Consider the following 25,272-nt stretch of genomic DNA (forward strand, 5'->3'; position numbering starts at 1 on the left):
TAGTTTCAGGCACCCACTAGGGGTCTTGCAATGTATCCCCCAAGGATAAGGGTGGGTTACTGTAATTATTATTCTTCTAATCTATTTTATCTTATAGCATTAATTAGGACTTCCTTGTACAGTGAACAATGTTGTATACTAAACAGTGTGAGTGAGAGCTGGTATCTTTGATTGTTCTTCATTTTAGCAGTAATTTACTAGATGGATACATTTTATCAAATTAAGAATATTCTTCTCTATGTCTAGTTTAAGAATTATGAGGGTGATTATGTTGTATCAAGTGGCTTTTCAGTATGTAGGAATCCTTTATTCATTATAATGTGAGTTAGTATCTTCAGGTATTGCACTATTCTTGTATACCTTCTATACTGCTGCATTTTATTTGATAATGTATTTAAGATTTGGCCACAAAGCTTTATCTTTCTCATATTTTTTCCTGAACTATTTAAAAATTAAAATTCATATAAACATGCAAAGAACCCAGAATAGCTGAAACCAATGTGATAAAGAACAAAATTGGAGGATTCACTTTTCACAATTTCAAAGCTCACTACAAAGCTACAATAATCAAGACAGTGTAGTACTGGCAGAGAACTGACAAACAGATCAATGGGACAGAATTGAGAACAAAGAAATAAACCCTTATATTTACAATCAAATGATTTTCAACAAAGGTGCCACAGTAATTCAATAGGGAAAGAATAATCTTTTAAACAAATGGTGCTGAGACAATTAGATGATAACATGAAAAATAAATATTTAGATCTTTCCCTCATCCTGTACACAAAAATTAACTCAAATGTAAGAACTAAAACCACGAAACGCTTCAAAGAAAAAAAAGATCATGACCTTAGGTTAGGCATCATGACCTTAGGTTAGGCAAAGATAACCTACCAACATGATAGCAAAATCACGAGTGCTAAGAACAAACACAAGAAAAACTGGACTTCATCAAAATAAAAAATCTTTGCCCTTCAAAAGACACTAATTAAGAAAGTGCAAAGATAAGCCACAGATTGAAAAAAAATAGCTGCAAAACATATATCTGATAAAAAACCTGTATGTAGAATTTAGAAAGAATTCTTTTGGAGGCAGTCCCGTGGCCTAGTGATATGTTTGGGACACTCAACTTCAACAGCCCAGGTTCAGTTTCCAGGTGCAGACCTACACCACTCATTGATAGCCATGCTGTGGCGGTGACCCACATACAAAACAGAGGAAGACAGGCACAGATATTAGCTCAGGGCGAATCTTCTGCAAGCAGAGGAAAAAAAAGAGGAAGGGGCCAGCCTGGTGGTGTAGCAGTTAAATTCGTGCGGTCCGCTTCAGTGGCCCAGTGTTTGCCAGTTCAGGTCCTGAGCATGGACGTACACACCACTTATCAAGGCATGCTGTGGTGGCGTCCTACATATAAAAAAAGAGGAAGATGGGCACAGACATTCGTTTAGGGCCAATCTTCCTCAGCAAAAAGAGGAAAATTGGCAGATGTTAGCTCAGGGCTAATCTTCCTCAAAAAAAGAGTAAGGTTGGCAACAGATGTTAGCCCAGGGTGAATATTCCTCAGCAAAAAACCAAAAGATAAAGCTTTCAATTCAAGGATAAGACAAAGACAATTTTATTATGTTTTTTTCTTTCCTTTTTTTTTTTTTTTTTTTTTTTGAGGAAGATTAGCCCTGAGCTAACTACTGCCAGTCCTCCTCTTTTTTGCTGAGGAAGCCCGGCCCTGAGCTAACATCCATGCCCATCTTCCTCTACTTTCTATGTGGACGCCTACCACAGCATGGTGTGCCAAGCGGTGCCATGTCCACACCCGGGATCCGAATCGGTGAACCCTGGGCCACCAAGAAGTGGAACATACGCACTTAACCGCTGCACCACTGGGCCAGCCCTACAAAGACAACTTTAAAAAGAGCTATTTGAAACTAAGTTGAAGACATTACAACACTATACATGGTGGTGTACTGGTAAATGTTTAAGAAAACTCTTCCCCCTAGCCAAAAAAGGGCCCTGGTTTGTAGTTTTTCCCTATTTCCATAGTATCAAATATTCCTATCATCACCAATATCAAGCTGCCAACATAACTCTGCTGAACACAGAGCTGGGAAAAGATGCACAGTAGTACATCATTTTATACTATTTCCACCATACAGATACAACACACATAAATAATCAAGAGCACACACACACACAAATTAGGAGATGAAGGGTTATATTTGTTTTCAAGATAATTTATGGTCACCACTGTAAGCATCAACTCCTCACTACAAAAATTGATAAATAAAAGAAGCAATTTATCCTGCCTCCCTATAGAGATTATATCTCAGAGTAACCAAAGAGTTGATATAGTAAAGTTAACAGACTAATTCCAGCTAATGAAGAAATGACAGAACAAGAAAATCATCATTTTGCAGTCCTTAAGGAAATAGTTTAAAACATCATCAATGGATGCTAAAACCATCAGCTTAAATAAAAGGCTGACAGGAAACAGCCTGAATTAGCTGATCACTCAGCTCACTAAAACTAAGAAACCCAGACATATGTGCCTCCTGGCATGATTTACAACATGAGAACAAAGCACTGGTATTCCTAAGATATGGAATCTAAATCTAATTGAGCCTGTAGAGCTATTTACCACTTCACAGAAAACAAGTAGATTGAGGAACAAATCAAAGGACAACACAAGAGGAGAAAAAAAAAAAAAAAATCAGCCGATTCCAGTCTAAGTCATTTTATAGGACAAATAACCCAGTTTCTCCAACAAATCAACAGTAAGGAAAAACAAAAGTGAGGAGGATGTTACAAAAGGAAAGAGACATAACTTAGATCCTGATTCAACCTATAAAAAAATTTAAGACAGCAGGGGAAACCTGGATATGGATTGGGTATTAAATGAATTAAGGTTTCAGTGCCAATTCTCCTAAATGTAATAGGAGAATGAATTATACATAGGGGTACACTATACTATTCTCTCTACTAAAGTGTATTTTTCAAAGTTTCCATAAAAACAAATAAGTAAATACAAGCATGAGAGATACTTACCAATGAGATCACTTCGATCTAACAACAACTCTAAATCTTTATCGCTAATGACCTTCTCTCTTGATCCTTTGACTTCCCTATAAGAAAAGAAAATATTGAAATCTCTATGATAAATCAAAACTATGAATTACTTTTTTTTTTGCTGAGGAAGATTCACCCTGAGCTAATATCTGTTGCCAATCTTCCTGTTTTTTTTTGGCTTGAGGAAGATTCACTCTGAGCTAACAACTATGCCAATCTTCCTAATTTTGCATGTGGGTCGCTGTCACAACATGGCCACCAAAAAATGATACAGGTCCACGCACAGGAAGCGAACCTGGGATGCCTAAAAGGAGCACGCCAACTTAACCACTGAACCACAGGGCTGGCCCTGAATTACATTTTCTTAAAAAATCTTACCTTTCATAATCTCTAGATTTTAATAACTCCATTAACTCCTTAGGGTCTAAGAAGTTCTTAGATTGATTTAGCCCAGACTGACCACCTTTGAAATGATCTAGAAAAAATTTTCAAGAAATTAAAAACATTCAAAATTGCTTCTTAAACCAAAATACGATACATTACAAACCAATCAGAATAGCTTACATTAAAAAGGACATACAAAACCAAGTGTTGGTAAGGAAGAAAAACCATCGAAACTCTCATACTTTGCTGATGGGATATAGAAAGGTATGTCCACCTGGGGAAAAGTTTGGTAGTTTCCTTTAGGTATACACCCACTTTAAGAAGAAAAACAAATAAATCTATGTCCCCCAACACCTGTAAAAAAGGAACTTATTCATAAAAACCAAAATCTGGAAACAATTCAAACATCAATCAACAAAAGAATGGATAAACTATTTGGCAATTTAAAAAACAAAATCCCAAACTTCTAATATACACAACATAGATGGATCTCAAAATACTATGTTCAACAAAGTAGTTAGACAAAAGAGAATACAAACATACATATGAATCCACATATGAAGTTAAAGGAAAAACTAATCTGTGTGACAGAAATCAGAATATCAGTTGCATCCTAGTGAGGGGACTAGGGAGCATGTGAAATGAGTGGGAAGGATGCATGAAGAAACATTCTTGGATGATGGTAAAGTTCATTATCTTGATCTGGATGATAGTTATTTAAGTGTATATATTTGTCAGAATTCATCAAGCTGTACACTTAAGATCTGCGTATTTTATTGTATGTATGTTATACCTCAGTAAAACACTATCAGTATTTTAAAAATTCCTTTAAAATTGTTTTTTCAAATTGATCTCTCAAACTAGAACTTGGGAAAATAAAACTACAAATAAACTTTAACTAATTTATACTATCTTCAATAAACAAAATATAATTTATTTCCTCATTCAAATTCCTAAAGCTGCACAGGTGAAAATTTTATTTTGCACAAAATTTCATTAAGATTAAAATTCTTTTTTCCTCCAATGCAAACTCGAACTATAATCTGAATGCTCTATCAAGTCAAATTAAAGATGTCTAACACCTAATCCACATTTCCCTCAAAATCAGACACCTTGGAGAAAGTATTTCCAAGTAGAAAAGCAGCATAAAATAAATTGATAGTGATTTTCAACATTATTAAGATGTTCCCATTTCTTTAGGCTTCCCAACTTATATACATGATTTTCAACTTTTCTTAAGGTAGCCATCAAGCCATTTGTCCAAATAGAAATTTTTAGTGAATGAATAAAAGCAGAACTTCTCCAAGGAATTTCAGTCAACAGAACATAAAATGCCAATGCCTCGCCCATTTCACTTTCCTTACTCCTCAGAATCTTTTCTGGACTAAAGATGACTGTGTTTTTAAAATACAAGACCAAAAATATGAAAAGAGCATTCCAGAATCAAATATTTTTTGAAATAGTGGGTTCAATAAAATACATACATTTTTTTCATAGTACTATTTCAATATACCCTTTAATAATCTAATGTTTAATATAACGAAGTTACAAACAGAGGCTTGGAAGTTTTCTTAAAGCTTTGTGGCAGGTAAATCTCTTATGAAGAATAAGCATTAACATCATGTCATCCCCATGACAGAGTTTAGGACGTGGCACTTTAAAAGTATCCTTGATAATTCTCTCTGCTCCTTTGTTCCTCATCTAGACACTCACCAAAGTTTGTTTCTTTTATTTCTGTGGTCATCAACTTAGTTTAGGTCTCTACAGGTCCAAATTACCCACTCCCTATTTAAATCCTGCACTCATTAAACTGCACTAATTTCTTTCATAAAGAAAAAATACCAAATATTCACAATACACAATAGACAATCGAAACAAAAAAGTACTAGAAGGTGTTACTTTTGTGGATGATCAACTTTTCCAGTTTTCTTTTAGCAGCTGCTCTTTCCACAATTTTCTGATCAATAGTATTTGCTGTAACAAGACGATATACAACAACTGGCTTTGTCTGACCAATTCTATGACATCTATCCTGGGCCTGAAGATCAGACTGGGGGTTCTTAAAAGGAAAAACAACATTTAACAGTATAAGGTTAAAATTATTTAAACTCAAACTATGGGTAAAGTCAACATGCATGATCCAATCAGAAATTTAAATAGTGCCTTAACTCATTAAGACTTCTAGAGTGGCTTCATTGATAAAAACACGTTCAAGTCTTTACACACAGGACACTTGATAAAGAAATGATTTCTATCTTAAATATCTTTTCAAAACATAAGTCAAATTGCAAAGTGTACAATGAAACATTAAAAATTCAGAATAGAAATATAATCAGCACACTGCCATACTTTCAACTTACCCAATCACTATCATAAATGATAACTGTATCTGCTGCAGTCAAATTAATGCCCAGGCCACCAGCTCGTGTACTCACTAAGAAGATAAATACATCTGGATCTGTGTTGAAGTTGTGCATCTAAAACCAAAAAGGATGTAAACACAGGAATTAAGAAAGAAACTGTTCCTGCCTAGAATGTGGATATGGTGCTGCATGTGGAGCAGTCATCTTATAACCAGGTGTCTGCCAGGAAAGGAAGGGGGCTGGCAGTGGTGTGCCAAGGGATATAATAAGCCAGCATTCTTCAAACTGGGTATGAGTTCTTCAGCATCCACAGGACTGCGGGGGTAAACAAATACTGAAAACCCCAGGGGCCAGCCCCGTGGCCCAGTGGTTAAGTTCCTGCGCTTTGCTTCAGTGGCCCAGGGTTTTGCCAGTTCAGATCCTGGGCACATGCTCATCAGGCCATGCTGAGGTGGCATCCCACAGAGCACAACCAGAAGGAGCTATAACTAGAATATACAACTATGTACTAGGGGGCACAACCAGAAGGACCTATAACTAGAATATACAACTATGTACTAGGGGGCTTTGGGGAGAAGAAGGAAAAATAAATAAATAAATAAATAAAATCTCGAAAGAAAAAAAAGAAAACTCCAGCAGCCCTAAAAGTTCAGACAGACCAATTTGCTGGAAAGAGATAAAATTGTCAAAGACATGCCTCACCTCCCATGGAACAAAATATCACAGGCACATCTATTGCCCAGGCTGTAGCAATAAACCAGGGGCCTTGGGACACACTGTATCAATGTGACCTGCAGAGGGGCTTGAGATGAGTAGCTCAGGCTAGTTACACAGATGATCCACGCCTACATGACCGACTCTGAATAAAAACCCTAGACACCAAAGCTCAGGTTTGCTTCCCTCGCTTACTTCACATATGTTGTTAGAAATCGGTGCTGGGAGAATTAAGCACTGTCTGTGGGACTCCACTGGAGGCTCACATCTAGTTTCTTCTGGATTTCACCCCATGTGACTTTTCTCTTCGCTGATTTAAAACTGTATCTTTTCACTGTAATAAACCGTAATGGAGGGAGGAACTAACTTTTTAAAGACTGAGGAGGGAAATTGTTTTTAACTACAACTATTAAAAGTGTATCCAAGGGAGGCCAAATCAATCATTCAGATCTATAAAACAATTATGTTATACAGAGTATCTGTTCATGTTAACTTCATTTATTTTCCAAGCACTTTTTTAATTAAAGGGATTTTAACTTTGTTAAAAAACAAAACCAAAAAAACCCTCACATATCACAAGGGAAGTTTAAGTGAGGATATCTAACATTAGAGAAAAGTCTATGGGGGCAGCCTGGTGGCATAGCAGTTAAGTTCGAATGCTCTGCTTCGGCAGCGTGGAATTCACAGGTCCGGATCCCAGGCATGGGTCTATGCACCGCTTATCAAGCTATGCTTATCAAGGCAGGCATCCCACAGATAAAATAAGAGGAAGATAGGCACAGATGTTAGCTCAGGGTTAATCTTTCTCACCAAAAAAAAAGTCTACGCCATACTCCCTCAAAAAGTGGTCACACACACACAAATAAATCAAGTGGTTACCTAGGAGACTGGATAGACAGGAAAAGTAGGTTGACTGGGAGGTGGCATGAGGGAACTTTCTGAGCTGATGGTAAAGTTCTTTATCTTGATAAGAGTTTGGGTGACACACATGCATTCATCAAAACTCAAAAAATGTACACTTTATTCAATTCTGGAGACGTAAAACTTTTACTCCCAAAGACTTAATATGCTGAAGAAATTAAAAGGGAAATATCTTCTATAATTGGTTTTGAAATGCATGGATACAGTAATTCACAGGTATGTGGTAAAACAGGAATAGCAAAATTTTAATGGTAGATCCTAGGTGGATTTACAGGTGGTTACTGTAAAATTCTTTCAACTGCCATATGTTTGAAATTTTCATAGTAAAGTGTTGGGGTAGAGAGACCAGCCAAAAAGTCAGGAGAAAAACTTTTCTGTTATCTCAATATTCTTACAGTCATGGTTAAGTAGGATATTATTAAGTAAGGTTGTGTCAGAAGATATATAAAATTTGAGAAACAAGACTTATTAATACTAAATCAAAATGCTTATGTTTTAGATCCAGCTATAGGGTTTTTGCTCTTTCATATCTATCAATCTGTGAGTCGACTTTACATTACTTCAGAAATCAAGATAGGAGTTACAAAAAAAGAATTTGGTATGTATGACATAAGTAGTCTTACATTTTTTTCTCTCTCCGAGTAAGACATGGATCCATCAAGCCTGCTAAAGTTGAAATCTCTAAAGTGGCAGTAATCCATCAAAATGTCCAACATTCTTGTCATTTGTGAAAAAAGCAGCACCTGAAATTTAAATATATCTTAGTATTTGTACTGATCAGTGGAGAATAATTAAACACCAAAAATCAAATCAAAAGTACCACCTTGTGACCTCTAGTTTTCAGTTCTGGCAGCATTCGATCCAAAATTAAGAATTTCCCAGAATTTGTTACCAATTCTTCGTCAATCTTAAAAGTGGACAAAGACAGAAAAAACAGAAAAAAGTCATGATAACTACCAATAATTTGTTTTTTGTCAAAATAAAACCTATATAAACAGTTCAATGAAAAATTTTTCAATGAAATTTAAGTCCCTATAAAATTAAAATTTTTTTAAATTGACCGTGTTATTTGATCTTTTTTGTCAGAAGATAGTTCCCCAGGAAAGACATACTCTAGAATTTAAAACCAATGATTTCACAAAAACAAAATTCAGTTCAAGTCTAACTGATCTATTCTTCCCCATTCCTCTCCCAAAATCTTTGTATAAGACATCAATAAGTTCAAACTTACTGCATATATGTTGAGGTTTATTGTATGTAACTGAGTACATTTTCAACAAAATAGGTATGAAAATTACAACTAGAATTCTCAGTAGAAATTCTAAAGAAAACACAGGAGCTTTAAACAACCTAAGTATTGAAGATAAAGAAAATTTTCACCTTCTGATGAATATCCATCATCTCATCAGAGATTATCTTCTTCCTTACTCAAATGAAAAACTGTAAAGCAGTGGTTCTCAAATGGGGTAATTTTGCCCTCCCCCTGCAAGGTATATCCGGGAGTGTCTGGCGGCATTTTAGATTGTCACAACGGGGGGAGGGAGATATTGCTGACATCTAGTGATCAGAGACTGGGCATACAGCCAAGTGGCCTACAGTCCACAGGACAGCACCTCCTAAACAAAGAATTATGTGGCCCAAAATGTCAATATTGCCAGGCATGAGTAAACTAGTATGCTGTAAACTAGTATGAAACAGCGTTATTGAGGGTTACTGAAAACTGATTTATTTTAATACTATGTATACTATTTTTCCATCCAATGTCCAAGAAAGTAATTTCATTCACTGAATCTGAAAACCCATAACTCAGTATCAACTTTTTGGTTCTCATCTGAGGCTATCTGTCGAAACCAAGAGCTGCCAGACTGGTTTTGACAAGCAGAATACTAACTAAAAGGAATAGTGAAAAGGTGACAACGATTGCTAACTACAACAGCAAGTAAAACAGAGTGAAATCAATAGAATTACTAAAAAAATATATATTTTCAGTATCGCTCTAACTTTAGGATGATTCTTACTATTCATATATAATATGTAAATAAAAATATTAGTTAGCTTACATATAGAAAGTGACCTTCATTCAAACACTCAAAGTTCTCAATTTTGCAACAGAAGACTGTCTCCACTTACTGGAAGGATTACAATATTCATGACAAATACCACAGTATTTAAGTATAATAATCAAAAATACAAAATGAGACTTTTCCCCCACATAAAAAAGTTACAGAAATCAAAACAGTCCATTATTAAATGGTATTCACCTTAAACTCTTGTGTCACCGGGTCTATAGGGTACTCAATCAAATATGGATGATTACAGCATTTACGAAGTAGCATCATTATATTCTGCAGCTTCAGATTAACTTCAGATTCTATAGGGATATTCGCTTCCACAACAGCTCTACTGAAAGCATATAATCCATGAACAAAAGAAATACAAAAAAATACCACAGTTTAAAGGATACTTAAATTCATTTCTAAACTCACACCTTTCTCGGTCTACCTCTGGCTGCATTTGACTGATCAATTTTTCCAATTCATTAGGGAAATCATCTAGTTTGCTGTAATTTATTGACTTTCTAGTTCGCCGTTTTGGTCGTCCAGTGGGACTTAGCTCAACTGTTTCTTTCTAAAAAAGAACAAATTAAAGGAATATCTGTTTTAAAAGCTATATCCTTCAACTCTAAATATATACAAAAGTGGGGATAATATTTTTATGTACAAAATCTTTTAAGATATAAAGAAAAAAATTGTCTTTAATCATCAAGTTTCGTAATTTCTAAAGTCACAAAATCAAGGATTCATAAACTATAGCCAAATGCAAATGACGTCGTGAAATTTATTTGTTTTAACACTGATGACAATATGTGAGAATTAAATTGAATGCCTTCATATCTCATTGGAAAAAATTAACGGATATAACTGTTTTGAACTTATATAAAAGGATTTAATGGCTTACGGCTGATATAAAGCTCCACAAATCTGCATTAGAGCGTATTTCTTTGGATTGGTATAATATTGCAACAAAATTCCTCACAATAGGCAACTACTGTAAGTTTCTAATAGCTAAAAACCAAATCTCCCCTTTATTAAAATGAAAATGGGAGAACAGAATCTAATGGCTGTACAAACCAGAAATACATAACCATAGTATTTTGAAAAGTAATACACAGGTCCATGGCATACAGAAAAAAATCTGGACAGTTAAACAAAATTTAAAGGTCTCCTAACTTTCAGTTATAAGATAATCACATTCCACTCAATCTCCTGTAATATGGTGAGTGACTAAAGAAGGTATTTCTTTCAAATAGGACATTCTATTAAATTTTTTGGCTATCACTAACCTCCTGTGAAGGGATTATGTATTTTGGGGGGATTGGTCTAGTTGGCAAGCTGTTGGTATAGTATGTGCTTCCTGAAATATATTTCCAAGTCCATCCCCAGATAGCATGATTAGGGTTAATCTGGGCCAGTGATTAAACTTTTTAACAAGCACTCCCGATGACTATAAAGCAATTAATCCATGAGCCATCACTTGAATTTTAGTAGGACTACAGAATTACTAGGAGACAACTTTTGCTATTGGCCTTATGCCTTCTACTCCAGATAGAAATGCGCCCTCAAAAAGTCCCGCAAACAAGTGATAAGCATTAAACTGAAATCAACCAGGAAATTTTCTATGCTAACTGTCATTTACAGTATATTTCAAATCCACACTCTACCTCACTGGATCCAAACATGTTCGCAATTGTACGGTTCACAATGGCTGTATAAAAGATCTCTTGTTTCTTTGAAAGCGGTGCATAAACGACTACTTCTCGTTTAGGAGGAACTTCAAGAGCAACATCAGATTTTAGTCTTCTCAGTAAGAAAGGTGTTAGAATCTAAAATTTAAACATGAAAAAACATGTGAATATTAAACATTCGTATGTTTTCAGGGAATACTCTCTCCATGTACCCCTCAACCCCTTCTTTCTCTCATGTTTCCTATATAAATATCATCAAGTCTTGAAAGGTGAGATAAAACATCTCCTTGAAATTTTCCCAGACCAGACCACCACATAACACATAAAATTTATCCATAACATTTCACAATTTACTAATTTTTCAAAATCTCTAGGGGGACGGCCCTGTGGCTAAGTGGTTATTAAGATTGCATGCTCCGCTTAGGCAGCCCAGGGTTTTGCTGGTTCGCATCCTGGACGCGGACATGGCACCACTAATTAGGCCATGCTGAGGCGGCATCCCACATGCCACAACTAGAAGGACCCACAAATATACAACTACATACTGATAGGATTTGGGGAGAAAAAGCAGGAAAAAAAAGCAGATGGGCAACAGTTGTTAGCTTAGGTGTCAATCTTTAAGAAAAAAACAAACTAATATATCTTGAATATTTTAAAAAGCAGAAATAAGGTACTTTTAGGGTTAAACTTATAGCCTACCACTTCAGGCTCTGGACTAGTAGAAAAGCAATGAACCAACCAATCCAGAGATGTAGACATGAAAGGTTCTTTAAGTTCTAAAACTTCAGACTTAAAATTACCCTCCTTCATTAGCTGTGTGATGACAAGTGATTTACACATTTATAAAACACAGAAGTAATAACTATATCATTATTAAACTGCTGAGGTCTTCAAAAGAAAACACAAACTTGTTTAAAATCACTTTATATCCTTTATAGCCATATCTCTAAATACAAACTGATAACTGATTTACAAATAGAAAGTTAATTTTTAGGGCTCTGTACTGAAATACCCCACAGGAATAGAGCCAAACATAGAGAAACTTGACCAAAGAAAGAGAGAACATTACGAATAGTTTAAGAAAAAAGTATCTGTAGACAGCAGCCCAGAAACAAACAGATCTATAGGCAATCATCAAGAAAAATATGGAAATAACTTGATAGCGGAAGTATGATTTGAGATATTTTTACTTTTGATTTCTTTACTCTTTCCTTTTTTATCATGGATATGTAGTATAAACTTTGAAGTAAAAAAAAATTACAAAAGACTGAATAAAATTGTCAAAGCATAACTGAGAAGCTTTTGGGGCCCAAATATGAAAATGACTAGGAGATCTCTGAAAGATTACGTTTCTCTAAAGTAAATATAGGAAAGATGGGTGGAGATTGCAGGAAACAGTAAGAACGGAGCATGCAAGTACAGAAATTATACAAATATTATTGACAAACATTGCATAAAAACCACTCATTTTCATTTTTAGGCTGACAAATATCAGTAACCATTAGGGATAAAATTAAAATACAGGAAAGGGGCAAAATTTTAAAAATCACTTCAGTTCTGCTATAAAGCCATGTGACTTGTGGGGTTGGGGAAGGGCAGCGGAATAAGTTAAATTTGGCCAGCCCTAATTTTTCTAAATCTACCACGAAGGGATGAACAGCTGATCACTAGGGTTCCTTTTTTATTCTCTGAGTCTATAGTAAACAGAATAAGAAAAAAGTCAAAACCTGGTGCAGCATATGCAATACATTCTGTTCTCTTTCTTTAGCAATAATATCTTCAGCAGTTTCAGAAAGACTAGTGATATCAAACCAAGACTCAAAGCTGTAAGAGAAAGAAATGATTAGAAGTTAACCTATCACACGAATCAATTATATTAACATTTTACATTCTTGATTAAGCAAATATTTTCTTAAAGTGGACATTTTTCCTGATTTATAAATACATTAACGTCTTACAATAATATGAAACTCAAACATTAAGGTACATTTTTTCCCTTCTTTTTTAAGTCAGACTGCTACATGCAGTCCCTCACTTGGATGTATCTGGAGTCTTGGAAGCTTGACTACCCTACATTCTCTTACGAATAGACCCTGACAGCTTGTCTGGAGGTTCTAGCAGAGTGCAGCTACTTGCATATCCTTGACCGAAGAAGGATCCTCCTCTACCAGGGAAGGTCATCCTCTTTGACCAAGCGTGTAGCTTCAGGAGGGATGCACATGGAGCAGTGAGGAAGGAAGGGGACACCCAACAGCAGCCTGACCAACCGATAAGCTGAATCAACCCTGGTGATCAATGGGTTGACAGATGTCCCAGCCAGATCGCCCTCACATCCTAGGGTACATATTTTATGAAACACTTTAATAAAGTTATAGAAATGAAAAGTATCTCTGAAAGCCAAGGCCATATGATCTCTCTCTTTCGGTATAAATATGACCCGCTAGAACCAATGTTTTAAAAATACAACATATACATACCTTGGTAGTGATTACCTAACATATAGCCTTAGTTCTTTACAATGTGAAAAAAAACTATTAAAATGAGCAATTAAATAGTTCTCACAGTCTATACTAAGTCAGACTATAATGTTGGTAAGTGCTATTGGCAAAAATGCTGATAACATTTAGGCGGTATTTAGACCAGGTAGTTACAAACTTTGGTCACCTGAAGCACATTTTATAAATTCAGATTCCCAGCTCCTACCTTGATGTTGTAACTCAGTAGAAATGCACAGGACCTGGAAACCTTGTCCATCAATAATAAATGTTTCCTAGACATCCAATAAGACTGCCTGACCTTGGGCCAATATTTGATAACCAAAGGCAGAATATATTCTCAAAATAAAACATTAAAAGTTACTTTCTTGTATTAAGTGAACTTTCTTTCTTTAATGATGCCAAAATAAGTATAAATCAATTATTTTGCACTCCTGATTTTGGTATTTTCATCTTAATTATTTTTAACTTCTGTTAAGACTACTATCTCCTCTTCCATTCTGAGCATGCTAATTATTTTCTAAAAACTATTTTTATTTTGTGGTTATTATGATATAAGCCAAGACAGCTTCTAGAATAAAAAGCACTAGGTTTAAACCGGGAGAACCTGGTTTTACTTTTGCACTTGGCATTAACTAGTCTTATTTTTAATAACTTCATACCTGGATTTTCCTTTATGTGAGATAGGGGATATATTCAACTTCTCTATCTCCTGAATTGTCTTATGAGGATAAAATGAGAAAAACCCATCTCAAAGTGTTTCACAAAGTCAAGACAATAAAGAAAGAGCCTTATAAAAATAAAGGTAGCATTCAAGAGTTTTCTTTTAATTAATCAAAACAAACACTTTAAAATAATCTTTTATTTATCTGCTTTCACATCATTTCTGTCAAGAGTAAAACATCTAGGGGGAAGGGAAATTGGAGGAAGGTGGTCAAAAGGTACAAACTTGCAGTTACAAGAAAAGTATTAAGGATGTAATTACAACATGATGACCAAAGTTAAGATTGCTGTACGATATATATGCAAGCTGTTAAGAGAACAGATTCTCTTAATAGTTATCACATGGAGGATTTTTTTCCTTTGCTTTTTATTGTATCTATGAGATGATGGATGTTAACTAAACCTATTATGGTAATTATTCCACAAAATATGTAAATGAAACCATCCTGCTGAACATCTTAAACTTGCATAGTGATGTAAATCAATTATTCCTCAAAGGTGGAAAACAAAAACACCACACAGAACATGTAATATATATACCACAAAGAACCTGCCAAAAAGCTACCATTTTAATTAACACAGCTAACAAGAAGAAAGGAATTAATTTTAACTAAAAGCACAGATTTTGAGGTTAGAAAAATACAGAAAATAGTTAAGTAAATGGCTCACCTACCTTTTCAAGTCATCAAATACATCTGGCAACAAAAAGTTTAGCAATGACCAAAGTTCTGATAAATTGTTTTGCAGGGGAGTACCAGTCAAAAGAAGTTTGTTATCCGCATTGAACCGTTTTAACTCCCTGATTAGACGGCAGTTCATGTTCTTAATCCTGTGTCCTTCATCTACTATCAAGTATTTCCAATAGCAATGCTAGAAAAGGAATTTAGTTAAATATTTTTAAATGATAATCTCATGATTTTTCCTACAAACAACTCTAAAAATAAAACTTTTTTAGGGAACGGATGTTCAATTTTATCAAATAGCATTTCTGTATCTATTGAGATGATCATGTTTGCCTTTGATCTACTAATAGGATAAATAAATTTCCTAAAATTGATGTATACTTGTGTTCCTGAAATAGACTTCACTTGTCCATGAATTAATAATTAAAGTCCACCTGCTATTATGTAATTAAGATTTCTCTATTCACAGTCTTTAGTCAAAGCAGTCTGTAGTTTTCCTTCCTACACTTTGTCAATTTTTGATTAGTCTTAAAAAGAACTGAGGGGCTGGCCCCGTGGCTGAGTAGTTAAGTTCGCGTGCTCCACTGCAGGCGGCCCAGTGTTTCATGGGTTCGAATCCTGGGCACGGACATGGCACTGTTCATCAAACCACGCTGAGGCAGCGTCCCACATGCCACAACTAGAAGGACCCACAACGAAGAATATACAACTATGTACCGGGGGACTTTGGGGAGAAAAAGGAAAATATAAAAATCTTTAAAAAAAAAAAAAGAACTGAAAGCTTTCATTAGTTCCATACACTCTGAAACATTAAATAGCATTAGAATTTTCATTGAGGCCTACATCTGAGATTGACACTCTTTTAGTCTGATGGTGTTCTCAATTTCTTATAAAGTTATTGGTTTAAGTTTTCCTTTTCTTCTGCAGCTAATTTTAACCACTTACATCTTCATAGAAAGGCATCCATTTACTTTCGTTGTCATGCAAATTGATTTAATTTCTCATATTTATTATCTGTGCTTTCTCTTTTGATCAGAGAAACTTAATCTATTTTATTGTGTAAAAAATACAAAAACATGCAATATTTCTGGAAAATACAAATATCAAACTGACAAGTGTAGGTATCCTTGGATAACTGGGTTGGCAAATTGGATGAAGAGTATGAAACGGGACATCTTTTGCATTTTACTTTATACATTCATAGCAGAAAAAGAGACATTTTTTACATAATATCCTGACTTTATTTATTTATTTTGAGGAAGATTAGCCCTAAGCTAACTACTGCCAGTCCTCCTCTTTTTGCTGAGGAAGCCTGGCCCTGAGCTAACATCTGTGCCCATCTCCTCTACTTTATACATGGGATGCCTACCACAGCATGGTGTGCCAAGCAGTGCCATGTCCACACTCGAGATCTGAACCGGCAAACCCCAGGCCACCAAGAATCGGAACATGCGAACTTAACCGCCGCGCCACCGGGGCAGCCTCTATGATTACTTTAATAAAAGCTTGGGACTTTTTTCTGGTGTTATAGCAAACCACATAACCTAAATAATCTCTCAGTATAAGACACCTACCTTAGTAAGCCAAACAAAATATAAAACAAACTTTATAAACAAAGAGATAAAAAAGAGAAGAGAAAATACAATGAAAAAGAAATGATGAGGAACCTGAAAAATGAATTAGGAAGTAGACTCAGATACCTCTGCTGCCACTCAGGAACAGGAGCCCTGCACCCCGAAATGCCATTAACCCTTAAAGTTAGGATGCTTGATATAATAACATAAGCTCAGTAAATGCCACTGGCAAATGGAATTGACCAGGACACTTAATGTTTCAATTTGGGCTTGGTAGGGACAGTATAAATAATTGGAAATGTCTTCATGTTATATTATTTAATAGAACACAGAAGTTTTAAGAAAGAACACATAGTATGTAAATTATATCTATTTATTAACAATAGTTATTTAATAGAGCAGTAGTAATTGGTAGAATTTTAAGTCTTTCTGCACACTACTTTTTTCTACAAGCAGTATACATTACTTTTACTGTGAAAAAACAATATAACTGCAAATCATATTCTAAAGTTCCTACATCACACAAGTAAAATTCCATGTACTGGTCAGAGAAAGGAAAGACAAAGCAGTAAAGAACCATATGTAAAATAGGTGGAACACTGAGGAAGAGGTTCAAAACACTAAAAAAATGAATTGACAGAAGCAACGAGAGAAGGTCAGTTTTCCAACTGCATTATAATAACTTGGGCACTAATAAATAAATACCTACAACATGAAGAAAAACAGTTACGGAAATGTTATACCATAAGATTCATAATACAGTCTAAAAATAACTTGTTTTCATATATCCTAATTTGATAAATTAAATGGATAAGAAAGCTCTATACAATTAAACCACAAGTCAGAGACATCTGTAATATATTCACAGATTAGGTCTATGTCTGGCTGATTCAAATACATTTAAAATGATATCATGGCTATAGGTTCAAGTGCCATAGGCTTTAATTTTCTTGTTAGAGACTACAACCTTCATCTCAATCTTTCTGTTAATATAAACCTCCAGTTTCCAAGGGAATATGCACAATACAATCTATTACTTCCATCAGAAAAAATAAAACAAAATGCTACTGGATGGCAAAAAGGTGTAATGAATTAAGAAAAATGTGATTTATGGATTATAAAGAATCCAATGAAGACCATCTATACCTGTAACGCATTTCGGTCTCTCATGGCTATTTCGAATGAAGTGATTACCACAGGATGAATCTGGAGTGTCCCTTTCCGTTTGTGAATATTCTTTACCAATTTTCGACGTTCCTCCTGGGTCCCATGATATAACATAGTAGGAATCTAAAAGATTTTACATTGATTTATAATAAACTTTAGAACAATGTAAATATCAACGATTTGGAAAATGTAAAATTAATCATTTTCCAAGAGAAAAAAGATAACTTAATCTTAGTTCTATTTTTCTACAACAAAATCAGTCAATTAATTCTAATAAATTATTAGACTCCTATCAGAAAATTAAAAACCCATGAAAACAAATCTAGAGTAAGGTGAGGTAGACAGCAAAGCTACTTCTGGAATATATACTACTCATAAATACAGGATGTGACTAAGGCAACCATATGTATGGAAGGAAAACACCATACATATATATATAAAATATATGTATCCAATATATGCCATATTATACCATAAGAAGTTTAATATAGAATACTACATATATATACTAATATAGAATATTACATACTAAGAATAAACAGAATTTAAAAATAAATTCTAACTAGGTCTCTGGTGAATCATATTATCCAGTGCACTGAAAATCATCCAGGGATATTTTTGGCAAGATGTCTGAGATTACTAATAACTGTTCAGCTATATAAACCTAAAGTAGGTATTGCTGAGATTTGAAGGATAAATCAAGTAATTGTGTTTATGCAGAAATCAATATAATTTTAGTAAGATCTACAATTTAATTCTGCCAACAAAACAGAATAAAACATTTGAAGTGGTAATATATTTAATGAAAGGAAATGCCTTACTTCTGGTGTAAATCTTTGGAATTCAGCCATCCAGTTAGGAAGCGTAGACAAAGGGCCACAGACAAGAAAAGGTCCAGGTACTCCTCTCTGAATCATCAACGCAATTGTAGCAATGCACTGAACTGTTTTTCCCAATCCCATTTCATCTGCTAAAATGCCATTAATTCCATTTTCCCAAAGCATCTGAGCAAAATAATATATGCTGCATTTAAACTCTGATATAAACACCTATTGAATTAGTTTATAGTTTATGTCTTATTTTCATCTAAAGATGGTAATTATGAGACTGATATATTCAACATACAATAAGTTATAATAACGACGGTGGGAAGCCATTTATCAAAGCCATAAATGTGTTGGTAGCCTTGAATAGGATAATTTTTACTTTTAAAAATTTACTCTAGGAAAATAAATTAGAAAATATTTACACACAAATGCCTGTTGTACTTATAACAGTAAAACACGGAAGGAATGACTCAAGTTGTGTTACACTACATTAATAGATCATAATAAAAATGAACGAGTATCTTGAATTAAAATTGAGAATTCATTACCCTAAGCCATTCCATGCCTTCCACTTGGTACCATCGCATCACCCCTCCTATAAAGTGTTTTGGTTGCTGAAAGGGTACTGGTTGTCCATTACATTTCCGAACTGGGTCAAAAAAGAATTTAGTATTCTGTCTAACCGTTTGAGACAATCTATCTTTAATTATACTATTTGAATCTTTGTTTCTCTGAAGATCTTCTACACAGAGATTAGATGAAGAGCTTTCATCCTATAAAGAAAAAAGTTTAATTAGAAGTTTGATACATAATGCTGCAACCCCCTATTGATCAGAAAATGTAACTACAAGTCACAAGTTACCCAGTCCTATAACCATTAATTATGGAGAAATAAAACCATATGTTAAATAAAACCCTAAAGACAGTTACCTCCACACCCTCACAAATGCAATGTCATTGAAAAACAGACTTCTGAAAATAACCCTTATAGATTATAGGCACACACTTTTGAAATGATCTTTACAATTGTACCAACCTTCCAAACCTCTAAAATATGCTACCCAAGAATTATTAAACTATTTTCTTTTTTTCTGTTTGTTTTTTGGAGGTTTTTGTTTTTTCTTTTTGAGGAAGATTAGCCCTGAGCTAACCTCTGTGCCCATCTTTCTCTACTTTATATGTGGGATGCCTGCCACAGCATGGCTTGACAAGCAGTGCATAGGTCTGCACCCAGGATCTGTACCAGCGAACCCAGGGCCGCCAAAGCAGAACATGCGAACTTAACCACTGCGCCACCAGGCTGGCCCTATTAAACTATTTTCTTAATAATTTCCTTCACCAATAACAAAGATAATGGAGAATGTCTGTTTTAAAAAAGAAAGAACTTTCCTTTGAAGGAACATAGAAACATTTACTTCCATCTAAGTAACTACTTTCGTTGAAGGGAAAGGGGCAAAGTAGTTTAAAAACTTACTCTATCACACTTAGGACTGTCAGTTTATCTGTTTGTGACACTCAGGAGCAACTTATGACCAATGATAGATTCTACTGGCTAGCAATGTCCACAACTCCATTTTAAGAATGTGAAAAAGAGTATTAAGTCAATTTAAAGGGAAAAGTCTTATAAATGATCAGTCTTATAAGTGATGCTACAAGTGCATATTCATGTGGAAAAATATGAACCTTGAGTTTCACCACTCCATATATAAAATTATTTTGTGATAAAGTTATACATTTAAACATCAAACCCAGAACCATAAAGCTTTTAGAAGAAAACAGAGACTATTTTGACAACCTTGTGATAGGCAATGATTTCTTATACAAGACCAAAAAAGTACCAATCACCCAAAGGAAAAAAAGTGATAAATTGAGCTATTACAAAATTTAAAATTTATGATTAAAAGATATCATTAAAAAAATGAGCAGGCAAGCCACAAACTGAAAGAAAATATAGTACATAAATCTGACAAAGAACATGTATCCAGAATATATAAAGAAATCTTACATATCAACAATAAAAAGACAAATAACCCAATAAATGGGCAAAAGAAATAAAGAGAAACTTTATAAAAGAAAACATACAGGCATTAAGAATGTGAAAATATACTCTGCATCATTAGAAATTAAGAAAATGCAAAATAAAACCACACAAGACTCATTTCACATTCAGTAGAATGGCTAAAATTAAAAAGACTAACAACATGAAATACTAGCAATACTAAGAAAGGAAACTTTTCCACACTCCTGGTAAGAGTAAAACGATGTGTTCACTTTGGAAAAAGATACGCACTTTTATAAAGTTCAGCATACATTTACCATATGATCCAGCAGTTCCATTCCTAGGTACATACCCAAGAAATATGCAAACATGTCCATACAAAGACTTCTACACAAATTATCATAGCAGCCTTATTCATCATAGTCGCAAACTAGAAATAATCCAAATGCCCATCAAGAAAATGGATAGAGAAATTATAACATTCATTCAATGGAATACTACTCAGCAACAAAAAGAAACCAACTAGTAATAAACTCAACAACATAAATGTGCTTCAGTCATGTTGACTGAAAAGTAGAAGGAAATAAAATATTGTTATTTGGTTTGTATGAAAACTTGCTTGTGATGGAAGTTAAAAAATCAGGCAAAAGTAGTTTGTGATAGAAATCAAAAAGTAGCTGCCTCTAGGTTTGGGGTTAGGGAAATGACTGGAGATACAACGGATCCTTTTACCATAATGGAAAGGTTCTATACCTTGATTTGGATGATGACTACATAGATGGATACATTTGTCAAAATTCATCAGAATGAACACAAGAACAGCATATTTATTGTATATTATAAAATGAGGTGGAAATCCCACAGTAAATCTTGATATAAGATTAGATTATGCCTTTATCTTTAAAAATGCAACTAAATATTATTTAAAATATGCTCATGTAATCTTATTTACATTTAACATGGTTGGGTTATAATTGCATCATAAATTAACCCTTATGCTGAACAAAAATCAATGCACTTTTGTGGCATAAATAGTGGACAAAATTATGAAAGCCAAATGGATTCTCTCTGATTTTATAATTAATCATCAATTTTCCCAAGGGCCTATTCATCTTTGATAGGTAAATTAATTTACTTCATATCTCGTAGTGAACATTTTCATGTTATAATTATTTTTGCTTCCCTAAGAAATCCTGTACTTGTAGGGACTTGGATAGTAAATACTCAGATAAGAAGGAACCTCTCTATAAAATGGGAGTGGGGTGGGAATCAAGCCTTCCCAAACAGAACCAAAGAACATCTTTAAGGCCAGCAACCAGATTAACATCCCTGATAGTGTCCACAAGCTGTGGAACATATATATGCATACGGTTACAGGCACTTGTATCATTGCTAGACTCCCAAGGACCCATAATTTAATATTTACACATTAAGAAACATGCAATAGGACACCTAAAGTTGATACATAAGAAAGAATCATGTTAGGATAAAGAAGTGAATGGGTATTTTTTTTTTAAGGCTATGAAATAGGGTAACTAGTGAGGAAAAAAATGTACATTGGTGATTAAAAGAAAGGGGCTAATAATTACGGAAGGAAATACGACTCCTTAATTTAGTATCTATTATAAATCTCTTACCTCATTCTCCTTTTTATTTTTTTTAGCCACAGACAAAATTTCCTAAAACATTAAGAAAACAAAAACAAAATAACAATATATGTAGTTCATTCAATTATTTACTCAACAAACATTTATTCTGTTCTGATTTTATGCCAGGAAATGGAGAGAAGGTTCTCAAAGTAATTAAAATACAGACGACTCAAACTGGTGGACCCTAAGCAAAATTAAGCCAACGGTGTCTTATAAAATTCTGAATTACTCAGCAACACTTAAAAATTGGGATATTTATTCATGAATTTTCCAGTTGTCTTTTTTTAATCAAAGTTTACCTGAATAGACTAAGTCCCAATTCACACATGGCAACACTCCTAGTACAGAGTGGCAAATCACAGCCTGTGGACCAAATCTAGTTGGCAACTTGATTTTATAAATAATTGGAATAAGTCAATTTCCAATTATAATTATAAATTAAATTATATTATTATAATTATATATTTAATATTTTAATATACTTAATTTAAATATATTATATTTAATATAATATTATTTATTATTATTATTGTAATTTCCAATTATAAATAGCTGGAAAAAGTCAGGCTTATTTGTTTAGTTTGTCTCTGGCTGCTTTCAGGCTACAATGGCAAAGTTCAGGCCTGATTAAGTTACCCACAAAACTACTCAAAGCCAAAAATATATACCATCCAACCCTTTAGAGAAAAAGCTTTCCAAACACTGCTCTAGAGTCAAGGTGTGGGCTCTCCTGTTATTCAAGGATTCACTCCCAAATGTCCCAACTCCAGCCCACTTTACAATTTAGGCCTCTGTGAATAGATGTATGAGTTTGCAATCTTGAGCATGATGAAAAGACAAATAAATTAAAAATACAGAATAAAAGTGTTTTGATTTTGAAGTTATCTACTTGATGCTAAGGGTGTGGAGATAAGCAACGTCTGAGCGCCACCTGGTGACGTAGGAGAGTATTATATCAAATTACCTAAAAAACTGTCATAAGGCGCATAAACATTAAAGACCGAGTATGGGGACATTTCAGGCAGAGAGAATACCACGTGCAGAGGACAAAGAGGATAAAATAATATGATACATTCAAGAAACTTTAAGCGTACCTCAAATTTAAGATGAGCAGGAAAAGCACTTGACATGTCAGTAAGTGGCTGAGAGACACATACATGTGTCATGCGTGTATGTAAAGTATTAGGGAAATACAGATTATTCATATTCTAAGGCTCAAGGTACTTCATATAGGGAACTGCTAGAAGAGTTGTTTTTAAGTGACTAAATAAGGTGAAGCTTTTTGGAGAACAATTTGTAATGAATCAAAACATAAGCACACCACCACCTATGAAGTATTATAAAAAATTAAACCTCATAATTAAACTCCTCACTCTGCTTACCTCTAACAGCTTCATCCTTCACCACCCTTTCGTTTACATACAAACCAGAGCCAAATATACTTTTTTGAGCTTGCCAGGATCTCTCCCGCCTCTGGAAGTTTGTCAAAAGTTATCTCTTCCTAAAATACTTTCCTACTGCTTTCCCTGTTCCTTACTCTTTCCCTATTAACCTCCCTGCCATCTTTAAAGGATTTAACTTTTACCCCTCAAGTTTCAACTTAGATGTCACTTCCCGGAAGAAAACTATGAACCTCATGCCTGATTTAAGAGCCTCACTATATGCTCTATAGCGTCCAATTTTCCAATTATAATTGACTACTTACTTCTATATATTTCTCACTGGATGTGGGCTAAGGCAAAGACAGTGTTTACCTTTCTTTCTAACTGATCTTATCCACTTAGGACAAAGTTTGCCCACAGCAGATATGCCACAAACATTTCATGAGTCATATTAAGAGCTACACTTAAGTGATTTCATTTAGTGATAAAGCAATCAACTAAACTTCAATAAATCTCATTAATAAACTGCAGGCTGAGTATGTTCCATAATCAATTAAATGGGTCCTGGGGCCCGCCTGTGGCTGAGTGGTTAAGCTTACATGCTCCACTTCGGCAGCCCAGGGTTTCACTGGTTCAAATCCTGGGCACCTACATGGCACCAGGCATCAGGCCATGCTGAGGCAGTATCCCACATAGCACAACCAGAGGCACATCACAACTAGAATATACAACTATATACTGAGGGGCTTTGGGGAGAAGAATTCAAAAAATTAAATTAAATTAAAAAAAAGAAAAAGATTGGCAACAGTCGTTAGCTCAGGTGCCAGTCCTTAAAAAAAAAAAGAAAAGGGTCCTGATTATTATTTTTAAATGAAAACAAAAAAAAATCAGAGCACATCCCTAAAGACAAATATTATGTGAAATTTTATATTTTATTAAGACCTAAAGAGCCTGAATTTCAGCTAGAATAAAAATGCAGTAGGTAATAAGTTTAGTTTTTTTGGGTTTTTTGCTGAGCAAGATTCCCCCTGAGCGAACACCCATGCCAATCTTCCTCTAATTTTTAGTATGTGGGCTGGCAGCACAGCACGGCCGCTAAGAGAGTGGTGTAGGTCCACACAAGGGAATTGAACCTGGGCCACCAAAGCACAGTGAACTGAACTTAACCACTAGGCCACCAGGGCTGGCCTCAGGATAGAATTTTTTTAAATATAAGAATGTAATGAATTAAAATATGCTTAAGGAATATTTAAGGTTTGTCATAATTGAAGATGCTCTTTAATTTCTATTTTACGAGGTAACAAGTGAGAAGGTGAAAAAGCAATCTGGTTTTAGAAATGAATATATGATTTTAGCTCCTTAAAGGTCTTCAACAAGAAACAAGAACAAACTGCTAAAGGTAAGGCTTTGAGGTTACAAGAAATTATAATTTCTGATTAGCCAAGCTCATGCTCCTTTAACAAACAGGAAGACAAGACCATCTTCTTCCCTAAAACGCTTAACAGGCTCAAAAGCAAGTAAGAGCGATCCATGCAGCTTTAACGTGGTTCAAAACCCACAGTAGGTGTTACTCAACATGGAATCTT

At 34.5% G+C, this 25,272-nt stretch overlaps 1 protein-coding gene across 3 annotated transcripts in view; it reads right to left on the reverse strand.

Moving 5' to 3' along the window:
* The window catches only part of HELLS (helicase, lymphoid specific), a 38,725-nt gene that overhangs the window by 3,096 nt on the left and 10,357 nt on the right, over positions 1-25,272 (reverse strand). Inside the window, exons 7-21 of one of the 3 annotated variants that reach the window (XM_044753816.2) lie at positions 22,293-22,334; positions 19,205-19,429; positions 18,651-18,833; positions 17,809-17,952; positions 15,079-15,275; positions 12,915-13,011; positions 11,164-11,325; positions 9,931-10,070; positions 9,704-9,845; positions 8,266-8,349; positions 8,066-8,185; positions 5,805-5,921; positions 5,344-5,503; positions 3,439-3,535; positions 3,040-3,116 (exon numbers count right to left, since the gene is read on the reverse strand). In XM_044753816.2, coding sequence (XP_044609751.1) covers positions 3,040-3,116; positions 3,439-3,535; positions 5,344-5,503; positions 5,805-5,921; positions 8,066-8,185; positions 8,266-8,349; positions 9,704-9,845; positions 9,931-10,070; positions 11,164-11,325; positions 12,915-13,011; positions 15,079-15,275; positions 17,809-17,952; positions 18,651-18,833; positions 19,205-19,429; positions 22,293-22,334 — 1,987 coding nt within the window. The remainder of the gene's footprint in view (positions 1-3,039; positions 3,117-3,438; positions 3,536-5,343; positions 5,504-5,804; positions 5,922-8,065; positions 8,186-8,265; positions 8,350-9,703; positions 9,846-9,930; positions 10,071-11,163; positions 11,326-12,914; positions 13,012-15,078; positions 15,276-17,808; positions 17,953-18,650; positions 18,834-19,204; positions 19,430-22,292; positions 22,335-25,272) is intronic. The other 2 variants (XM_014864676.3, XM_070486867.1) reach the window with 2 other exon arrangements.

This window comes from Equus asinus, chromosome 2, assembly GCF_041296235.1.
Source record: "Equus asinus isolate D_3611 breed Donkey chromosome 2, EquAss-T2T_v2, whole genome shotgun sequence".
Classification (NCBI taxonomy): domain Eukaryota; kingdom Metazoa; phylum Chordata; class Mammalia; order Perissodactyla; family Equidae; genus Equus; species Equus asinus.